This window comes from Apaloderma vittatum, unplaced genomic scaffold, assembly GCF_000703405.1.
Source record: "Apaloderma vittatum isolate BGI_N311 unplaced genomic scaffold, ASM70340v1 scaffold3244, whole genome shotgun sequence".
Lineage (NCBI taxonomy): Eukaryota > Metazoa > Chordata > Aves > Trogoniformes > Trogonidae > Apaloderma > Apaloderma vittatum.
The window spans coordinates 62,060-84,311 of NW_009713088.1; the positions used below are offsets into that span (position 1 = coordinate 62,060).

At 41.0% G+C, this 22,252-nt stretch overlaps 1 protein-coding gene across 1 annotated transcript in view; it reads right to left on the reverse strand.

The window, feature by feature from the left end:
• Positions 1-2,113: 2,113 nt before the first annotated feature.
• The window catches only part of GK (glycerol kinase), a gene marked incomplete at its 5' end in the record, with an annotated part of 45,618 nt that continues 25,479 nt past the window's right edge, over positions 2,114-22,252 (reverse strand). Inside the window, one exon of the mRNA XM_009868229.1 lies at positions 2,114-2,256. Coding sequence (XP_009866531.1) covers positions 2,114-2,256 — 143 coding nt within the window. The remainder of the gene's footprint in view (positions 2,257-22,252) is intronic.

A 22,252-nucleotide genomic window follows, 5' to 3' on the forward strand; every position in this document is an offset into this window, starting at 1 on the left:
TTTCCACCCTCTCCTTTCCTTCTGATCAGACAACAGACGTTTAGGTTTATTCATGTATTGCTGGGGAGACCAAGGCAGGGAGACAAGTGAGGGACTGTTCACAAGGGCATGTAGTGACAGGATGGGAGGCAATGGTTTTAAACTAGAACAGGGTAGATTTAGATGTTAGAGAAAAGTTCTTTACAATGAAGGTGATGAGACACTGGCATAGGTTGCCCAGAGAGGTGATGGAGGCTTCATCCCTGGAGACATTCAAGGTCAGGCTGGATGGGGCTCTGAGCAGCCTGATCTAGTTAAAGATGTCCCTGCTCACTGCAGGAGGGTTGCACTGGATGACCTCTAAAGGTTTCTTCCAGCCCAACACATTCTATGATTCTAATAACATACTAAGCAGAACCTGTGGCTTGACTTCTTACATGTTTTAATACTTGGGTAAATACTAAATTTAGAGACTCATGAGCAAACATGGTCCCAAGGAAAGAGCTTTTTAGAGCCAAGGCAGGCCACCTGGGTTTGGGCTGAGCATTTTTTCTACACACTGGGTGCAGAAGTGCAACCCTTGACTCCCTCACCTTGCCCAACAGCTGGTGCCTCTTCTTTTTGCCAATTTTTAGAGTAGACAAGGGACACGATTTAGTGGTGTTGATAGGGCTAGGACAGTAGAGGTGGATGTCCCTGCCCATGGCACAGGGGTTGGAACTAGATGATATTTACGGTCCCTTCCAACCCTGACAATTTATGATTCTTCCAACCGAAACTGTTCTATGATTCTATTTCTATTGGAATGGACCTACAATGACCATTTAGTCCAACTGCTTGACCACAAGTTAAAGCACGTTGCTAAGGGCATTGTCCAAATGCTTCTTAAGCACTGACAGTCTTGGGGCATTAACCACCTCTCTAGGAATTCTGTTCCAGGGTTTGACCACCCTCTTGATAAAGAAATGCTTCCTAATGCCTGGTCTAAACCTCCCCGGCACAGCTTTAAACCATTCATTCCCATGTCGCTGTTCACACTGAGCTGCAGGACCTAAGCAACCATTGGCAAGATTTCTTGAGTTGGAAAAGGCTTTCCGGAAGTCCAGACATTTACTTGTCAAAGTAATTTAAAGAAATTGAACGTATTGAAGCCTTTAGGTATTGAAGCCCCAGAAAGTAATTCATATGGGTCTGCTCTGCAGCATCACCTGAATTCTGGAGGTGTCTAAAGACAATCATCACTTCTACAAGTGCCCAGATACATTCTCCTACATCTTAAAAATCACACTGCTCTGGAAAGCAATAGAAGATGGTGTAAGTGCCTAGGGAAACCTGATGAGGTGATCTCTTTGTGTAATGGTCTAAAGATTAGGTAAAAGAGGATAGAGAAACTACACTTACTCTCTTCTCATGCAGCTCTGTGTAGTTGCAGACAAACCAACATTTTGTCTTCCGGAAATTGAGTCCTTGTTCTTGTAGCATCTGTAGTATTTGTGTCCTCAGCATCTGAGACTACAGCATGTATTAATCCCTCAGCCATGCCTAGTTAACGCTATGACAGCTGCCCATATGCTCAGGAAAATCTTTTCATTCCAAATCCTAACAAAAACAAATATATAGGCATTAAATTTCTTGAATATGACATAGTGCATGTCAGTCATGTAGAAAAGAAATTTAGATGCACAGACAAACAATGGATCTAGCAGATGCAGCAGATGAGAAATCTCAGGCTGACATCCTCATTTTTCTAAAGTGCAGTGGTCAGTTTTACGCAAGCTTCATCAAGATCCGTGCACCACATCTCCCTACACTGAGCAGACGTGCTGGTATTAATGATCCCTCGCTAGATGCAACGAAATGATGAAGTGTAAACCTGCTTAGTAGCCCTCTTGAGGTCAACACTGAGACTTAGCCTGAATTATGATAGTTTAAATGTACTTGGAGGAATAATAAACCTTGATTCTCACCAAGAGAAGGAACTGAACTTGAATTGTGTGATCTGTTCAAGAAGCTGTCCCTGAATTCAGATGTGGGGAAACCTGGGCACCTGGCTTTAATTTATGGGAGGCTCCTCTAGTTCACCGAACTTAAATATTCAGTCACAGGCCTTAGAGAAAAATACTGCTATTCCTCTTCATCCCTGGGTTTGATCCTGCAAGGCACAGGTGTCTTTCCTCTTCCCAAAGAGGGCCACGACAGCTGGGAACCTCAGCACCTCGCAGAGCTGGGCTGGCTGGTACGGGGTGATCCACTGAGAGGCAATGCTGGGCAGCAGCCCTTAACAGGAGAACCAAGCTCATTTAGAAATACTTTTTTTCACTGCTCTTTCCTCATGCTTTTTGGGTTTTTTTAAGATACTTGAATTATCATAGTAATTTAACTCCACCTAACACAATGTAGGTCCACATAACATAAGTAAAACATTTCCTGAGAACTACCTAGTACTGAATTGGATGTATGGCATGTATTAACATGCTTTGTAGGAATATTTATGAGAACGCAAGAGCTGTGGTATCCAACATTTAGTCTTCAATGAGCATCCTTGAAACCTCTGAATTATAGCACTTGAAAAGATTACGATGCAGAGTTAAAAGGTTTTATTTAGTTATAGAAGCCAATTTTATTTTACAGGAAAATATGGAATAAACAAGCTCTGGCACTCGTCCAATTTCTTACTTCCAGCATTAAACCACCTTTGCAGGAATGAAAACTCAGTGTGGAGTATTAAGAGAAAATGTTTCTTTGGTGTTCATGTGTTCAGTTTTCCTTTCAGTAAGACTAGGTATTTTTTTGTTGTCCATATCTTTGACAGATTTCAATGCATCCCTTTCAATCTGTTACTTCTTTTGACAGTTTAGACTGTATAATTTGACAAAGGTTGTCGTTGGGTTTTTTTCTGAATAAAACCCCACGCATTTCAAATTAAAGTGTAATTAAGGCTGGCTGACAATCTAATGCAGATAAAATGTAAAATAAGCATTGCACAATGGTGTAGATAAAAGCCCAGGCACAACAGAGAATGAATAGCAGAATTTGGTGCCAAAACACAAAGGTTACTTTATCTTGTAAACATAATGACAAAGCATTTAGAACAAGGTTGAATATCATCAAAGTAAACAGCAAATACCTAGCAGTCCATTTGTCTTCTCTTTCTTCATATCACAAATAATTACTGTTTAAAGATCCCTACCTGAAGCACTGTCACCTCTAGAAAAGATCAGCACAAATGATCATATCCTTCAAAACTGATAAGAAATGAAACTGTATGAATTAAATTTTCCCAATTTTGTCTGGCAAAAGCTGTCAATCACACAAGATACAGCAAAGCTCTTATCAGAAGAGCAGAAGCACCATATTTTTCTTCCCCAAAGAGAAAGTAGAAAAACTCTACAGCAGATTCTATGTAAAATGCAGACATTAGACACTAGAAGAACATAAAAGGTTCTGTGCATGAGTTTCAGGTTCGCTGTAGTTCTCTTTTACTGCAGTTTATAGAATTACTAAAGCAGACACTCGACATAGAGCACTTTTCATAATTTCCTATCTGGGAAAGTTTGAAATTATGTTTTCCTCTACACTGTATTCCATTTATATTAACTGGGGCACCAGAACCTAAAGTAAAAACAACTGAATAAATTATAGATACTGTGCTATTTTTAACATTCAAATCATCTTTTACCTGATAAAAAGAAGAGCCTGTAAGGAGTAAAGCACTGCTGTCTAATCTTCACAGCTCCCCAAAATAACACAGCATTAATTTAGCCAATTTAGTCTTGCTTTTTTCACAGGGCCCAGGTGGAGCTATTTATTGGTATCTTACTACATACACACAAGCAGTATCAGGGTTTTCAGCCACTGCAACACTGCACAGCCCTTCCTAACACATTCCTCTTGATCTTATTGATGTCAGCCAGCATTTCTAGAAAATTTAATGTGAAATGTCAAGGCTTACATTTAAAATTCCCTACATGATTCTTTCCCCCTCACCCAACACAAGCGTTTAATGTCTGTTGAGGAAAAAGAGCTGTCTGGAGCAGTTTCTCGTGATGTTGGTAGGCTATTAAAGGAAAAACTGGAACGAAGCTGTAAAGCAGAACTAGATAGAAGGCTTAACTTGGGGATTTTCCTTTATGTCCCACTGTGTGTTTAGTATTCATAGAAGATGTCTTTTTCCTCATAAAGCAACAGAAGAAAAAAAGAGAGTAACTGTAAGAAAAAATGTAGTCGTAAAGCAGAGAGAGAATTGAAAAACTGGCACAGAAGCCTGTTATTGAAAGAGAAAAATTGATAGAGGTAGTTGTTGGGGTTTTTTCTGAATAAAACCCCACGCATTTCAATTTAAAGTGTAATTAAGGCTGGCTGACAATCTAATGCAGATAAAATGTAAAATAAGCATTGCACAATGGTAAAGTGTCTTGGCTTGGCTAAGCCTATGGGTGAAATACAGACAATATGTCCCAACTCTTAACATCACCAGAAATGAAGATCTCTGAATTGCCAATACCACTAGGAATAAAGTTACTTAGACTTATCCTTCCAGAGGCCAGCCTAATCATCTACCACACTTATTTCCTAGCTAAAGGTTTGATGTTGTATTACAGTACTGCCTGTGTTGTCCAGAACTCCTAGGTTAATGACGTTAACTATTTCTGTATCTTGAAGCAATAAACTCAAGTAAAGGCATTTAAAAAAACTAACAAAAAAAAAGTTTTTAAAAAGAGAAAATTTCAAACATACGTAGATTAACTTCACCTCTGTCCATTGTGGCATGGGTCACTCCTATACTGATCCCTCCACCCACACCAGCATGGGTTGCCCCGTAACGAAAAGGAAGCAAACTCAGCCCCCTCATAGCAAAGCCATAGAAAAGACAGATCACTGAGGAGAGAGAGCTCTGATGAAGATGAGAGACCGGGTCCTTCTACTTTCATAAAAAGACCAAGCAGAGTCCTTCTAAAGCAGAGAAATCAAGCCTTTTCTCTGAAAGATTTGTGGAATATAATGAAGGGCCATCTTGAAGGTGAGACACTTATCACCTGGGTGCTTCATTGCTGGGATAGTGGAGTCGGCACAATTGTTTTAAACTACAGAGAAGCCAGACAGCTGGGAAGTCTGGCCAGAGATGGAGGAACTGACAAGGCTATAGGGAGGAAATTAAATAATCTCAGCCTGTGGAAACAGCTCCCAGCAGCTGTGAAGGACAGATATCCCTTTAAAGAGAACATCAAATATTGCCCAGGCAAGTGGACCATCGTGCAAAAAGGTGTCAAACACCTCCAAGAGCTGGCTGTGCAAGAAGTGATTTACGGTAACTGGAGAGCAAGTGCTGACCCCGAGGAGATGCCCTGCAACTGACTTGTGCCTGAATGGATGGAGGAACATTGCTGCTTGGTGTTGTAGAACTTGGAGTGGTGGCATTGCTTGTTGTGCGTACTAATAATAAACCACCCCTGCACATAGTTGTGATAATCAATAATAAGGCTAACAAACTGAAACACAGAGAACAATTTCCAGAACTTCCAAACACTGATGGAGTCAGTTTGGTGAAAAGAAGAGAAGCATAATTTCCCATGAAAAAATTTAGATTATTAATTTTCAATAAGACTTAGCAAATAGCACCTGAGGTGGCCAGATAAAGCAGATTAAACACAACAGAAAAACAACGCCCTTTGCTCAACATCCCTGACAAAAAAAAAAAAAAAAATTGCAAACCCTAGATAACAAGCATATAGATAATAAGCCCTAGATAACAGCATAGTATATATGCTATTAGGGAGCAATGTGACAATAAACCATAACCCAAAGTCTCTAAGGATGTAGTATAATATTTTAATATTATATTAAATCACTGTTGAAGGTTTTTTTCTCCAACCTGGCAAACAAAAAATTAAATATTGAAATATTAAATTAGGGTTCATGAAACTATGAAAAACTATGAAATGCCATTGGGAGCCAACAAATCTGCCAAATTTTAAGGCTGGGCCAGCCACTAAACTCTAAGAGACGCTCTCTGTGATCCCCCACCCCCCTTCCAGAGGAGGATAAAAGGGGAACCAAGGAGAGAGACTTTGAGGTTGAAAAGCAACTTGAATCAGTTTAATGAAAAAGAAGAATAGTAACAGTAACAATGAAGATTTAAATATATATATATGTATATAGAAAACTATGCAATATGCTTAAAGGTACAAGAATATGTTAATACAGGACTCACACCTTCCAGATGACAACAAGGTCCTGAGCAGACAAAAAGTCCCAGAGCAGACTTGGCAGCAGATGTGAACGCTTGAGCCCAAAGTCCCCATGACAGCCCAAAAGAAATAGAAAAGGAGCTGCACTGCTCCCACCCAGAGCAGGAGAAGACAACCTGTCCCAAGGAACAGCGCCCCTCCAGTGTAGAAATAGGAGGCAGAAACACCAGTAACACAAAGCCAGGACAAAGAGCCCATGGCAATCCTCCCAACCCAAGAGGCACTAACAGCCCCAGGGCTCTTCTTAGGGAAGGAACACTATGATTGTTCCATTTGGGTCACCTAACCCATCCTCGCCTCCCCATGGGCACAGCTGCCCCTCCTTCTCCACTGATTGCCACCTGTGCCAGGAGCCCCAGAGAACCTTTGTCCTGGTGCTTTCAAACCAGGACAATCTCACTTAGATCCTTTGATGTCCAGCTAAGGAAGCAGCCTTGTGGTCTAGCTCCCTCTCCTCAGCACACTGACCCACTGCAGCAGAACATGGGGCAAGTCCAGGTGCCAGCTCAAATCACCCAAGGTCCAATCTGCATTCCAGCGGTGGCTTTCTCTGCTTGATGCAAGAGCTCTGAAACTTCAGAAACCAAGGGCATGACATCGCTGCAAAAGAAAATACCTTCCACACTGTAAAAGACCTTTGAGTATGTTTTAGTCAGAGAGCACGATACGTGCATCCAAGGGCATGCTCATTTGGGGAAGGAGACTAGCAGGATTCAACACCTCGTGCAGAGCCATCAGTCTCACAAGGGTTAACCCCATCACTACTGCTACAGCAGGGAGGGCTGATGGGTCTCTGTGGGAGACCAAGGAGTGAACAGTCCAAGCCTTGAAAGCACACGCACAGATGCAGGGGTTACGAAGCTTCCTCAGGGGAAGGGGACTTTTTTAGCCATTGGGCTGGTACTGAATCAGCATGTTTTCTTCTACAGCATCTCTGGTTAGTCCAGATTTTACTTATACAGGAGTCCAACATGTAGATGCTATGGGCTTAACATGAAATTATGATAAGGAGGGTCATAAATCAGCTAATGGTGCCATGTTGGATAACGATTAACTGAAAAGCCAAAATAATAAAACTTAATAAATGATTATGTTAGGGTAGGGAAAAAAAACCACTTCAAACATGAAGGACTGTGTGGGAGTCCTCAGAGACAGACAACATCAGGTTTGTTGTGTGGCATCTGGAATTGTTCTTCCTCACATGCTATGTGGAACTAATGGTTTTCCAAAAATAAGCAGTCACTGTGACCTTGTGTAACAAATATATAGCTTTTGAGGGTGGTAAAAGTCCTTAACTTCTCAGGATTCTTCTATCTAATTCAGTAATGACCTGCTAGTGCCTTTCAAAGGATAAATATACCATAAAAATCAATACTGAGTTACAGAATGTTTTGGTACCTTTCCCATTATCGATCAAACTCTTTTTAGAATTTAAGGCAATGAAACATTTATTACTTTTCAAACCTTTATTCTCTGAAAATGTCTTACTTCAGTTTTGCCATCCTGTCCTTGCATTTACTGATTTCACTTTGCTTCAGGCACACTGTATTTCAAAGAATCTGTGATGTGAGATACACACCAAGGTTTTCTCTGCTTCAATTTGTCCTATCTATTTTACTAAGTCTCTTAAAAGGAAAATTGTTTAAAAGACTGCTGTACTGGCTCTGCATAGTTGTCATTCTCAGTCATCAAGGAACCCAGACCTCCTGCCCTGACTGGGGAGAAGGATTAAGCATGCAAATTATTCAAAGCCAATTTCTTATTCTTATTCTTATTTCTTATTTCTTGGAAATATACATCTACTTCTTTGTCACTGAAGCCGATGATAACATTAAAATACAGTTAAAAACCTTTTCTAAATAGAGACATTTCTCTGGATCAGAGCTATGACATCCAGCACTTCATCCCGGGTATTAGCTCTTTGCATTTGCCTGTCCTGAAAAGACAAAGAAGAAATGCACCGTCAGGGGAAACCAGCATCCCATCCTGTCCTTCAGCTAAAAGCTGGGAAAAGCACAAAAGGAAATACAACCAAAGTAATGACTAGGCAACTTTTGATTTATAGACATTAATTCCTCTTAAATCATGTTTCTATTATAAATAAAGTAGTGATAAGGTATTCCTTCTTTTTATTTTTTTATGAGGCTTTAAGAGCCTTAAACGGCAACATGCCTTGACAATTTTGTTTAGTTGCAAAATCAAGGTGCCATGTATTCACAACTCAAAAAAGGCTCATTATGGTATCTACTCTAGTTTTTATATTCCACCTTTTAAGTGTTTATAAAAAAATCAGCTTAAGGAAACAAAAAACCACTCAGAGCATAGGGTTTTGCACATCACATTTTCATTTTGGGGTTTATATGAAACAGTATCAAAGATCCGTACCAATTTCAAATGAGAGGTACCACACTCACCAATATCCCAGCGTACTGCGCTATACACCCTGTGCGTTTTCAGATTGAGTTGTGGTAGCAGATACCAGCAAGTTGATGCATTTACTTTAAACTCCAGCTTCCTTCCACAGAAAAGATGCAGCGATGGCTGCAGTGCCGGCTGGAAGAGCTTACAAACTATCTGGGAAGTGTTGACGTATCTTGTAGAATTTAAAGGCAAGAGCCCTCCTTTTTTAAAATCAAAGTGCAAATCCTTCCTCATTGCATTTATTAAGTATATAGCAAACACTGAAATAAATACTGTTCTAAGGTGGGTTGAAAATTTTCCATGAACAAGTTAACATAAGAACAAAATATTGCCCAATATGAGCAGAATTTATGGCAATCATTAGAGATTTGTGCTTGGGGAAGAACAGGGTAAATAACAGGTGAACCACTGTTATGAGAGGACTATGCCAGGCAGAAAGGTCAACTAGAGGAATGGACTGATTGTTTCTTCTTCATTTCATAATCATCAAGTCATCATCGTCCTCTCACCAGCAAGCCTTCAACTCGGCTCCACCAACACTCATGTAGCAAATGGTGAAGGAGGGAGTGCATACCCCCATGACACCCTCACAGCCTGCTCTGCTCAGCTTTACGGAGTCTGGAGGACGACTAGGAAAGTGTTGCCGGGCAGTGGGAAGTGCCACTGGAGCCGGCCGTGGTCAGCAGCTCCCCAGGGCTCCAGCAGCCCAGGCACGAGCCCCTCCAGGCACTGGCAACAGCTTCCCTTCAGCTACTAAAAACCTCAGTGGACAGTCAAGTCATTTTGATTCCCATTATTTGCACTTAATTGTCTGTTATTTAATTAAGGAAGGGATAAAAAATATGGCCTTGGGTGCTGGCTAACTATTGCTTGTCCTGATGAAAATAAGGAGAGCGCATCCCGTCTTCTCTTGATCCCAGTTTGTAGCCTTGGTAACTGCTGGACTAAACCATCTCTTTAGATGTAGTCATGGTCCAATCAACATGCAGACATCCACCCACGTGCCTAAACCTTCTTCACTTATTCCTGCTTGCTTTTATGAAATCTCGGTGTTTGAAAATTCTATTAATATGCAAACAAGATCTGATCAGACCCCAAAGACATTTAGAGACCTGATCAACAACCCAGTACATAATATTTATCCTGGAGGAGCTGCCTAAACATCACTTGGTCGATTTTAAATGACTAATCATGGCTTGGAATAGCAGTGTTTTCATCACAAATTGTTTCTTACCAGCAATTAAATTCTGGATTTTTAACTGCCTTTGGGGTATTTCATATACACACTGCTCATTAGCCTCATCAGGAACAGCAGAAATAGAATAAAGGTCATTTTGAAACTAAAATGATCACGCAAAGAAACAAGCATTCAGGCTCAAAACTTAATCTGGAGCTGATGGGTCATCACAATTAATATGTAGTAGATCTGTGATACAGTATAAGTAACACAAGCCCCACCACACAGTCTGGAAAGCACAATAATTACAAGGATTTTACATATTCATCGACCTACTCACATTTTGATTTTAGAATAGTCTGTGGACTTCTTGCACTCTAATAATGAACCGCCTTATTCACTATTCTGCACCCACCTCAGAAAAAATATTCAGCTACAAATAAGTTGGGTAGTCCCAATAGACCTTCTAAGATCTGTCTTCCAAAATCCAGTTAGAGGAGAGAAATATGCTGCCAAGTCCAACTCCTCAAACATTACATCAAGAAAGATGGAATTGTTTGGATTTGTTTGGATTGAAAGATGGAATTGTTTTTCTCTTCTTATTAAGCTTGAGAAAGGATGAAAACTAGAAGCTTTAAAATGTGTATACATAACCACACCTGTAAGTAATAATTTTAATTAAGAACCCTAAAGACTGTGAAACTTGTATTAAAATAGCAATGGCAATCCCATTAGGTGAAAAAGTGATCCCTAGAGAGGGAGAAGTAGGAAAGTAAAGAACCAATGGCCAGAAAAACAAGTGTAGTCTCCTGGAGGAAGGGAATAAATCCTGTATATTTCTCGTGCCCCTTAGGTATACACCATTTGGTAAATACACTGTCCCTGGGGTGACTTGGTTTTCCTTACCAGCTAAAAGGCAAATAGCAACAAGAGAGGCTGGTGGCAGTGAGAAAAATCCACCCCTGCCCCACTGGGGTAATTTCCTAACACAGAGCTTTACCTTCCCCCCCAGAATCACGCCTGAGAATCACGTTTTGCGTATAGCCACTGGCTGTTACTCAGTTAATGGCCATGCAGGAGTGCCACCAGGGCTTTCCCTAACTCATGAATAAAGAGCAGCGGCGTCTAGTGTTGCCAAAGGGATGAACAGCTGTCAGGAGAAAAGCATGTACATTGGGTGAGGGAGTACAGCAGAACGGAGAAGTTCATATTTCGTATAATACTGGACACAGTAATATCCAGATAATACTGGGTCCTGACCACATGAAGGAATAAAAAAATGCAGGCTGACAGTTCTTCTGTTTGAGTGCATTTTGTGACCTTTTCCAGATGTATCCTCAGTAATGGCACTTTGGCTCCAACTGCAACTAATCCTGCAAAATCTGATTTTCATGTATTGGACTGCCCAAAATAAATCCCTGTTTGCCTGACAGCATCTCTTTCCTGGGTAGAGAAGCAAAGAGCAGCTGTTGCAAAGGGCAAAGGCTTTTTTTTTTCCTTATTTCTCATAAACTATAAAAATTTCTTTATCTGCAAAGACATACAGAAAGACAGTAAGGAGAAAGGCTAGACCACATGAAAACCATTCATATGTGCCCTTCTTCCTGTCAACAGAGTGCAGGGTGGGAGATGAATGGATTTGGAATAAAAGATGGAACATCTCCCCTTGGATTTGCCGTGGTTTATTGGGGAATTTTTGTTCGTTTTTTTCTTGTTGTTGTTTGGTTTTGGTTTTGGTTTTTTTTGACCATTCTTGAGATTGAATGAAAAAGCTGCCTACTGGGAAAAGCAGGATCTGGGCTGGAGGGCAGCTCACAGAGTGCCTGCATAGCCTGGAGCTCTAGAGCTCAGCCATCCCCACAGTCCCCATGCTGCCAGAGGAGAGGTGCCTGGAACATTGCTCCAGCACAGAGCTACCTGCAGTGAGGTAGGCTCTTTGCCTAGAAATTAATGATGCCAATCTTGCATGAAGTCTGCATTAAATAAGAAGCGTTAAAGAGGGATAGTGAAACTCAGTGTGTTAATTGGGGAGTTTCTTCTTCCCTTTCCCTGCTGCATGTGTAAAGAAACCAGGTGTAACACCACAGGTGAGACTCTGTGAGGATGAGAGGAGATATCACTAGGGTGGGCTATGATCAGGACACAATTAACCTCTGGTCACCAGCTTCTGCCGGCCCTTTCAGTGACATACCACCTAAAAGCAGGGGTTTAAGCCTAACAAACTTGTATGACAGCTCCTTGGGAAGCTGGCAGTGTGTGTGCTTCCTGGAGTAGTGTTGGACAACCTCTGTCACGTTGTGCCAGGAGATGTGGCTGATGGCTAAACCTGCAAAAAATTATCATTGGTATTTACACTGAACTGTTGGAGTTGGAAGGGACCTCTAGAGATCATCTAGTCCAGGCCCCCTGCTAAAGCAGGATTGCCTAGAGCACATCACACAGGAACGCATCCAGGCAGGTTTTGAAAGTTTCCAGAGAAGGAGACTCCACAACCTCCCTGGGCAGCCTGTGCCAGGGCTCTGTCACCCTCACAGTAAAGAAGTTCTTCCTCATGTTTAGATGAAATTTCTTGTGTTCCAGCTTGTGCCTCTTGCCCCTTGTCCTGTCACTGCCCACTATTGAAAAGAGTCCAGCTCCATCTTCCCTGCACCCACCCTTTAGATATTTTTAGACGTTGATACAGTCTCCTCTCAGCCTTCTCTTCCCCAAGCTAAATAGTCCCAGCTCTCTTGACCTTTCCTTATAAGAGAGATGCTCCAGTTATCTTCATTGCTCTGAGTCAAAGCCAGAGCACACCTGCAGAAAACCAGATCTTTTGTGGATTTTTAGTGTCTATGGCCACCACCACCTTCTCATAGTTTACCTTAAAAACCAGATTATTTTGTAAATTGTGCAGCTTTGACAGCCTTGATGCCACAGAGCCAGGCCAGCACACAGTCTACCTTTTGCTGCAGTTGTGACTTTTGAGGCGAATGAAGGGGAGAACAGGGGCTCTCCAGTGCTGAATACATGGAGGGCTGCAGTCACAGTTGTGGAGCCAAGTACTGTGGAGAAAGGAGGGAATGTAATAAAAGATGTCAGTTCTTTTTATATAAAAGTTACAGCTCCTTTGGTGGAAGAGCCAGGAGAAAGGGGGTTCGAGTGCACATGATGTAGGGGAGCTCCTCTCACTCTCTCATTTTTGCACTGTTGGCTCAGAAGGAAACACAATCCAAAGGAAAAGAAAATTCATTGAACGTTACCCACCAGTGCTATGCTTCACAAAAAATAGAAGGAGACTGCAGAAAATCTAACTTCATTTTGCCAAAAAGCTGTAATTTCAAGTCAGTTAAGTGAGAGCAGGGAAAATTGAAGCTATGGCTTTCAAAAAGAAGCAAAAGGGAGGAGAGAGAGAATGGAGGGGAAAGTGGAAGTGATGACAGCACCACCTCCACTTTCAAGCTGTTAATGACATCCAGCTGTTTTTCACCACTGAGAATATTACTTTCTTCTCTCTGAAAGTTAAGGTAGTGTATTATGTTAGGAAGGAAGTAGTATGAAGTGACTGACAGGCACTCTTGTGCAGAGAGGTTTCAGCATGGTAGTTTTCTTCTTCTCCTTCCTACTCCATCAGTAAAGCAGAAGAGAAAGCCATGATGAGTTGCATTCCACAATTAATGCAGTTTATGCACTGGCGTTTTCATTCAAATCCTTCAGCCAAGATTTAATTCTAAAACTTGGTGGTCTCATTTTACGTACTGACATAAATTTTAACTAGAACTTCTGTGGTGTTTCAAGTCATCTTCCTTCACACAATTCACTCCATAAGTTTGATAAACGTGTGCAGTGACAGCACTCTAGATTTGTAAATTGTTTTTATTTTTGTCCAGAACCCTAGCAGGTTGTTAAACATCACCTGGACAAAGCTGGCCTGATGGGAGGGGCTGGGTGGAAGCTGTCCTTGGCTGCCGTCCTTGTTAAATACTCCATCCTTGACCAAATCTGGCCAGGCCCTGTTGTCTGAGACTGACAGCCCTGAGCAAAAAGCATCCGGAGCTGCTGGTGGGACCCAATGAGATGGTCCAGGTTTAACTGGAGATAAAAATCCACTTGTGTATGTTGTGCACGAGGGTAAGAGAGTAAGAGTCCGCTGCCCATGCATGGCTTGTCTTGTGAATAAACAAACACAGGGCTCCTGTTTGTCACACTGCCAAGTGACCACCTTTAACCATAAATTAAATTAGCTTTCCTGAGAAATTAATACAGTCATCGACTGTCTTTTTTTTCTTTCTTTTTTTTTTTTTAAGTTATAAACAGCTGGTGCTTTTCAACAAAGGCAAAATGTGGCTAAGAAAGCAAAACTAATTCCCTGGTCCTTTGTTTACAGAAGCAGCTCACACTTTAACCTTCAAACCAATTAAAAGCTTCAGATTTAAAACAGAATTTGCCATAACCATATAGAAGGGTTTTTTTATTTCAGTAATTTATAAATTACATAATCATTTACAGTTGTCTCATAAGTCACTTGTGGCGTTAATTTAGTGCTAATCTAGGTGGCACTAGTAAATTATGAAAATGTCAAAGAAGAAAAATAAATGTATGTTCGTTGAAAATGAACACAATAAATGTCTGTGCAAATGGCTTTTGAGTACAAAATATGCCTTGCTTAAACGAAAAGTCCTACATATAGGGCCAGCAATATCTAGTTACTTGGCTAATCAACTAAGTGTTGCTTTTTTAAAATTAGGACCACAGCTCCTTAACACCTGCTCTGGCAGGAAAATGATGATGGTAACAAATCTGGCTTTTTGTTGTTTGGAAAACTTCCATGACATGGGATGCATAGGTCAATATAAGGGACAAAGGGACTGAAGGAATTGATCTTACTTGTGCTCATATCCAAATGAAATGTTACTCTCACAGGGGGCTTTTTTTTTAAACTCCTACCATTAATTCCTTTCTCATATGCTTTTAAAGTTTGCTTTCACTGAGGAAAGACTACTTTTGAGTAGACTACATTCATTCTACTTTGTTTAAATTAGAAGCAGCATGGAACTTACCTTGAAAAACAAGCTATTAAAATTGCTCTGACAACAGTCTGGTTCAGTTCAAACCCAATATGCCAAGGCTACACCTGCAAAAGGATTTCTTAATGCAGAGAAATAAGATAGCAGTAAACTAATTTTGCTGTGGTAATACAGAGATTTTAGATTGGCCCCCACCCAAAATGCCAGTGAAGCCAGTAAAAGCTCAGAATTACCACTGTGTCTCATGAGTACAGGTGCTATAGTATCAATCAAGCATTCTCAAACTCACAGGTAGCACTGCTGCTCTGGGAAAGGGTTACAGTGCGGGCCTGACCTCAGCGCTCAGTTTGGGATGGAGAGGGAGTATTGAGTTTATATAAATGCAAGCATATAGTGAATCTTTTTTTTTTTTTTTTGCTCTCTTTGAATGCTGTGTTCTTGTCGTGATACAAGCCAGATCTATAAAAACACCTGATAACATACTACCCTGAATCCCAGCAAACACTCAGTGTGTGGACTCCAGCATAGAATCATAGAATGTCAGGGGTTGGAAGGGACCTCTAGAGACCATCTAGTCCAACTCCCCTGCCAGAGCAGGATCACCTACAGTAGGTCACACAAGAACGCATCCAGGCGGGTTTTAAATATCTCCAGAGAAGGAGACTCCACAATCTCTCTGGGCAGCCTGTGCCAGTGCTCCGTCACCCTCACAGTGACCTTTTATTGAACTCATCCCTCTGTAGAGTGTTTCTTCCGGACTATGGCTACGTGGCTGTCTGTCAAGAGGCAGGATTAGCTGTATAAAGGTGGATGAGGAGTACGTGCTCTGAAGGATGCATCTTTAAAGTATGACACTGCCTGGCACCTTGATGCATGATTACACATGCCCCGTCAGACCTTACCTCAGTACAGTGGCAGGGCGAGGGGACAGATGGAGAAACTCAGCTTATTGTTCCTGTGCTGGAACAGGAATGCTTTGAGTGACACTGAGTCTGGACTAAAAGTGATGGACTAGATAAACAAACCCAAAATGCTAAATCAACAACTGCTTTTAGCCTTCTGAACAGATATAAAATGTTTGTGTTTTCAGAGCGGAGAATGAGAGGTATCCTGGAGATGCCTGTGCCAAGGTTGTAGCTCATGTGTAATTTCAAACACCACAATAATGAGAACCTATGTCTTAGGTACCACAATACCTCTAACTTCAAAATAAAAGAAAACCAAAAGAGACATGGATCTGTTTTCTTCACTATGGAACATCAGTTCATTACAAAGTCTAGCCAGTGCCCAAGATTAAATATTCGTAGAGAGAAAATAATTACCTAATTGTACTTTCATGGCTACTTTATGTATACAGATAATTAGATCCACGTGTAACCCTGGGATTGAGACTTCATGACTTTTAGGTGGAAATTCGTAACATTAGTAATCTTAGGGGAACTTCTGTAAATAAGAAATACCACACCTCTTGTTTTTTATTTTATTATGAAAGAGCTCATTGTCTTTCCTCATATGTGTTCAGTACTACACATTTACTGCAAACTTGTTTGGCAGTACTGGTTTACAGTCTGTAAATGAACTGCTCATATGCCGATGTTATCTTTGTTTTTGTTGTACAGTAATACAGCTGTGACTCATGTTTTTGCATACATATTTAAATTATGATTTCAACATCTTCATTTTGAGGATACTGTGCCAAATGCTGCTGTGATAGCTGTAACAGATGCTACTTTGAAAGGCAAGCGGGAATAACTGATTTTTTAAATGGAGTTGTAACAAAATCTTCCAACAATTTCAGACACCCAAGGATGTTTCGTAAACCAGTATCATCCTACTGCAATGACCTTCAACTATCCTGTTGCTTGTTATATTGATCTACTACTCTATTGCACTGTTTTCTAAACTGCTAAAATTTTGATGTTTTTTCTACCTTTCCTAAGTGCTTATCCTACATAGCAAATATTAAAACCGTACCTGCATATTCCAATATAGAACATTTCTCATTTGCACATCAACTGGGACTCAGTATTTCACCTACTCATGAATAAATAATCAACATACTTCAAGACTAGCAAGTAAAAGCTTTCAGCACCAGTATGTTTAATTTACCTTGATTAATACGAATTTCACTCAATATTACTTAAGTTTAGAAGTTTGACAAACCTTGCATTGTATACACTTGTTTGTTGATGTAATGTCAGCAGTCAAACGAAAGAATAGTATTGATCACAGAAACAATCGTGTGATCTGAAGCCTGTTGCTGGGTATGATAGGCCTTGACAGCTCTTGAATCTAAAGTTCATCACTGAGCTGGACCCCAAAGCCAAGGTAAGGTACAATTTCTTTGCTTCTAGGTGTCTGTATTAGAGGGTCGCAGAATAGAGGCATCATGTTGCACAAGAAGTGGTTTACACCATATAGAAGACTACCTAGAGTCTAATTAAGAATAGCTTCCATTGGTAATACAACCCTATTTCCTAAGGGACAGTGTCTTAAGCTGACTTAATAATACATGTCTTGAAGTTTAACTGAGACACAACAATTATTATGTAGAGAAAAATAGTAAAGTTATCTTGTATTTTGCTTCATGATCATAGAATCATAGAATGGCCTAGGCTGGAAGGGACCTTAGAGATCATTTAATCCAACCTCCCTCTCATGGACAGGGACACCTCTCAACTAGATCAGGCAACACATGGGGACTTAACGGGAGGCAGAGTTCTTGCATGTTCCAAATGGGTCACTATCTCCTCTTTTTCTTTTATTCCTTAAAACAACAACAAAAAAATCTTGGAGAATATCTGATACCTCCAAGCATCTGTAATGTGATAGCTCTAGTTTTTCTTCTTGTTGAAGCAGTTTCTTCCGCTGAAGTTAGTTCTTCAGAACTGTAAAACCAAAAGAGCAATTATCCTTGAAAAAATCAGGTTTGACAGACAGTACTGGCACATTCATTTCCAGAAAATGCTGTCCACAAAGGACTTGGCATTAGATTCTAGTTATAAGCAGGTAGAGATTGAAGCCATCTACACAGTTTTTCAAGTAATCTCCTTTCGTAATGGGGCAACACTTGGCTTTAGTTTTTGTGGAAGAAAGTGATGTTGATACTGAAATGCAGGGGAGGGGGGCATTAATATTTGTGTTCTGCATCCTCTCAACTGTAAGCGGAATCTTGTTTTCGGACACAGAGTGGTAATACAGAAGGGATTTCTGTGCTCATAAAAGTCAAAGACAAACAGTTCATGAACCTCAAGTTCCTCTGTGCCAAACAGCAAGCTCTGTGGGCAGGTTTTCGGTAACCTGTTTGCTTGCAAGACAGCATATGCAAGACACACAGATAGGACTGATGTAGTCAGAAAGCTTAGCAAAAAATAAGCAGCTGAACTGATATACTCAAAACTCTTGAAGCTGTTTGTGAAGCAGGATAGGAAATGCAGGTGCTGTTGAGCACATTGACTAACACATCCTTTTGCCAAAAGAAATAGAAGACAACTGCAATAGCTTTAGAGCTGGAAGGGAAAACACTTGTTCTAGATAGCAACAACCGATCACCAAAGCTGTCCTGCCTGCAAGCTCTCTTGTAGTTGAGCAAGACGCAAGAAGGATTTCAGGTGCTCAGGAAGCTGGTGCTGCTGGATCTTCAGTCTGAGTGCTCCACCCCTGCAGGACTGAAAAGTGATGATGCTGGAGATCCTTCCAGCTGAAGTGAATGTGCTTTCAAGGACAGAGAAGGAACTCCCAAATCAGCAGCCCGAGGATTTAAAATAAAAAAACACCACGAGTAAAAAGAAGCAACTCCAAAACTGATGTTTTCCCATCACAAAAATTTAAGGAATCTGTATCTTTTAGGTTTTGCTAACTACAGTTTAACTGTGATCTCTTTGGAAGATGGTTATCCCATGCTTGCCATTCGGACTGCTTCGAAGCATCTGGCAGTACAATTCCCTGTGAAAACTAGGGGTATTACATGAAAGCAATCGGGAATCTGAAAAACAGTCATTCTGCTTAAATTCCCACTGCAACCTCTAAAAAAAGATTATCTCTCAGAACTAAAACAACTAAGATAAGCCCACACAATAGGGCTTACTATTCCAAAACAAACACATACATAGGGCAACACAGCAAAAACTCCAGCTGAATCATGCTGAAATTCAACAGTGGGTGAAAACTTATTCATATAAAGTGAACTGGGTTTGTCCAAATAAATCAGCATCTCCTTTTCCCTGGCCTTTAGTATCAGCTGGCTTAAGCCTTCAGCTGTGACCTAATCCCACACTCACAGGCTGGCTAAGGCAGAAGGGCACCTCTGAGCATCTGGTCCAAGCCCCTGCTCAGAGCAGGGTCAGCGAGATCAGGGCCACATCCCTCTGGGTTTTGAGTATCTTTAAGGATGGGGAGTCCACAACCTTTCTGAGCAACCTGCTCCTGTGTTCAACCACTCTCAGAGTAAAACACTGTTTTCTTTTGTTTGAGTGGGATTTCCTGTGCTTCCGTCTGTGCCTTTTGCTTCCTGTCCTGTCATTGGGCACCCCTGAGCAGAGTCTGGCTCTGTAGCCTTTGTTCCCTGCATCAGGTATTTCTATCTGAGCTTGCTCCAAGCTGAGTAGTCCCCGATCTCAGCTTCTCTCGTATGACAGGTGCTCCAAGACTTTAACCATGTTTGTAGCCTGTCACAGGACTCACTGCACTATTTCTATGTCTCTCATATTAGTGATCTCAGAGCTGGACCCAGCACTCGAGCCTCGCCGAGGCTGGCTGGGAGACCACCTCCCTTGACCTGCTGATGAGCACAGGGCACTGTCAGCCTTCCTTCTTGCAACTGCTGCTTCGTGTTCAACTTGGTGTCCACCAAGACCCCCAGGATCTTTACCGGGCTCCCAGTACACAGGGTTGTTCCTCCCAGGGGCAGGACTTGGTGCTTCCCCTGTTGAACGTCATGAGGTTCCTCCAGCCTCTCAAGATCCCTCTGGGCAGCATAGGAAAATCATTCCAGCAATATTCCTGTGCCATTTCCAAGTTGTAAAGGGCTGAGACTCACTTGCCTGCCCTTATCTCCAGGACTGACAAGTACTACTGCTGTAAATGACAGTCAAGAATGATAAAAAAACCCCCCACAGCTGGCCTGTGCTACAGGTTGTAACGGGACAGCATTCCAGTAGTTACAGATCCAGACTTCTTTAGATGGAAAGATTATTGCTTGGAGGTTGATACAGATATTAAGAAGCTTGTTCGTATAGAGACTAGATGTTGTACTAGCTTCTGTTCAATAAAAATTCTTTATACATTGAAACTCCTGATGCTACTTACATTAATAAAATTCTAATCTCATCATATTCCAGTTTAATGAAGCATGAAGTTCGAGTATGCTCTTGTGAAGCACAGCTAAGGTCAAGGCTGTAATTTTGCCACATGTAAGGAAGACGCTACAGTCTCATGGGCTGAGGGAAGTCTGATATTGAGTAATAATGCATTACCTAACATTTCTGTGCTGATATGATATTTAAATGCTTTTTTTTCGGGCAGAGGGGGGCGGGTGTTGTTTCTGACTCACATAGTTGGTTTCGATATAGGGGACTAAAGATTTCGTCAAGCCTACGGACGAAGGCTATATCCTGGGTACAATTATGCAGCACTGGATGTGTAGAATATAACTGGGAGCTACAAAGAGGCAGAACAAATGAGAATCTGGCAGGCACGCTCCACACACGTACCCTCCACATGTACACATACTCCCATGTTTCTTTCTTCAAATAACAGACATACGTACCTTACGCTCCTGGCTACTGCCCCTGGCATGTTTTTTATTTCATGAACATCTCCCTCACCAACTCATAACTGGTTTTTAAACTGTAGCAATTTACCAGACCATAGTATAAGAGCAAAAACCGTTTGGCCTATTGGCTCCACCAAGCAATGCTGTTTGAGACTTTTGGATCAAACTTGTGTTACAACTGTGCTGTCTCTTGTTTTTCTTGTGTTTTCCTGCTTTTCCCCCCAAAAACGGAGGGACTTGAGGAAATGTAATTTCTAATCTGGTCCTTGAAACTGAATGTATCACTGAAAAGCAGAATGTGGTACTGCCTGTATCTGAGTCGTATACATGAGCAAGTTACAGCATGTGCTTGTGACACTCAAAGAGAATGTTCTGCTGTTTAATATACATCAGTGTGTACTCATGTCTCATGCAAAAGACATTAATGAAAACGTGGCTGAAAGAAAACATGCAAGAATAAACCGACAACTTAAATAAATTTATTTGTGGTATTTTAATACCAAGTTAATGCATTTCTCAAGTAAGAATTTATAAATCTCGTAACTTATAGAAAAAAGAATAAATCACAGCTTCACAAAAAGCTAACTTTCAACAATTTGTCCCCTCCCCCCCAACATGCAGTTTACAATATATTTCAACTATGTTGGTAGAAAGTTAATAGTGGTGTGAAATTCTTAAAAAATATTTGCAACAGCAATTGAAAATAAAGATTTTTACTCAGTGAAAAAGTAATAGGAACTGTTTTTCCCAGTAAAAGTTAAGTCAGAAAAGCAGCAAAAAATCTCCCTCCTACTTATTACGTGCTATCTTTCCCCCTGCCACATACATCATTGGCAAAGGCAACCCTTCAACATTGACCATTCCCAGGTTCAGTACCTCAGTTTTTGGCAAGAAGTCCTACTCAGCTGTGCAGTGTTTGAGGTGTGCGCTGCCCTTGCCCCGTGTGCTCCGAAGGCTGCTGGTACTCCTGTTCCTTGGGGTAAGGTGGGGTCAGCAGCGGCTCCGAGCAAAGCTAAGGAGCATGAAGATTTTTCTATGGGTTCATGCTCATTTTTCACTCTTTCTTCATCTCTCCAATACAAACTGGAAAAGCCAGGAATTTTAACTCTCCCACCTCACATTTGAGTACTTACAGGAGATAAAAGATTTGAATGATGTTGTGGTATCTTCACCTCTGCACAAAAATCCCCTCTGCTGAATTCATACAAGCAACCACAGGACAAAAAATGTTCCTTCTCTAACCTCTCAATTAAAAATCACATTTTCAAAGGTCATTGCACTTGATAATAAAAAGGCAATGAATACACATTTAATATTAAATATGTTGTACAGACCTGAACTTCAGTGCAATCCGTTGCTTCAGACACACACATATTTAACATATTTTTAAAAACTAAGCCTCCAACCATAGTTTAACAAAGAAAAGCTTTGTTAAAGATTATTTTTAAAGACAAAAATCTTTAGAACAAATACACAAAAAACGCTCCCTTTAACTCCTATTGCATTTAACCACATCTTTGAAATTCTCCATGTTGTTCCCATACTTAACCTCGCTATCCTTCTATATTGATCTAACGACTCTCTACAAGAACACATTTTCTCTGACCTAACTAATAAGGCTGGCATTTGCCATGATGTTGGTACACAC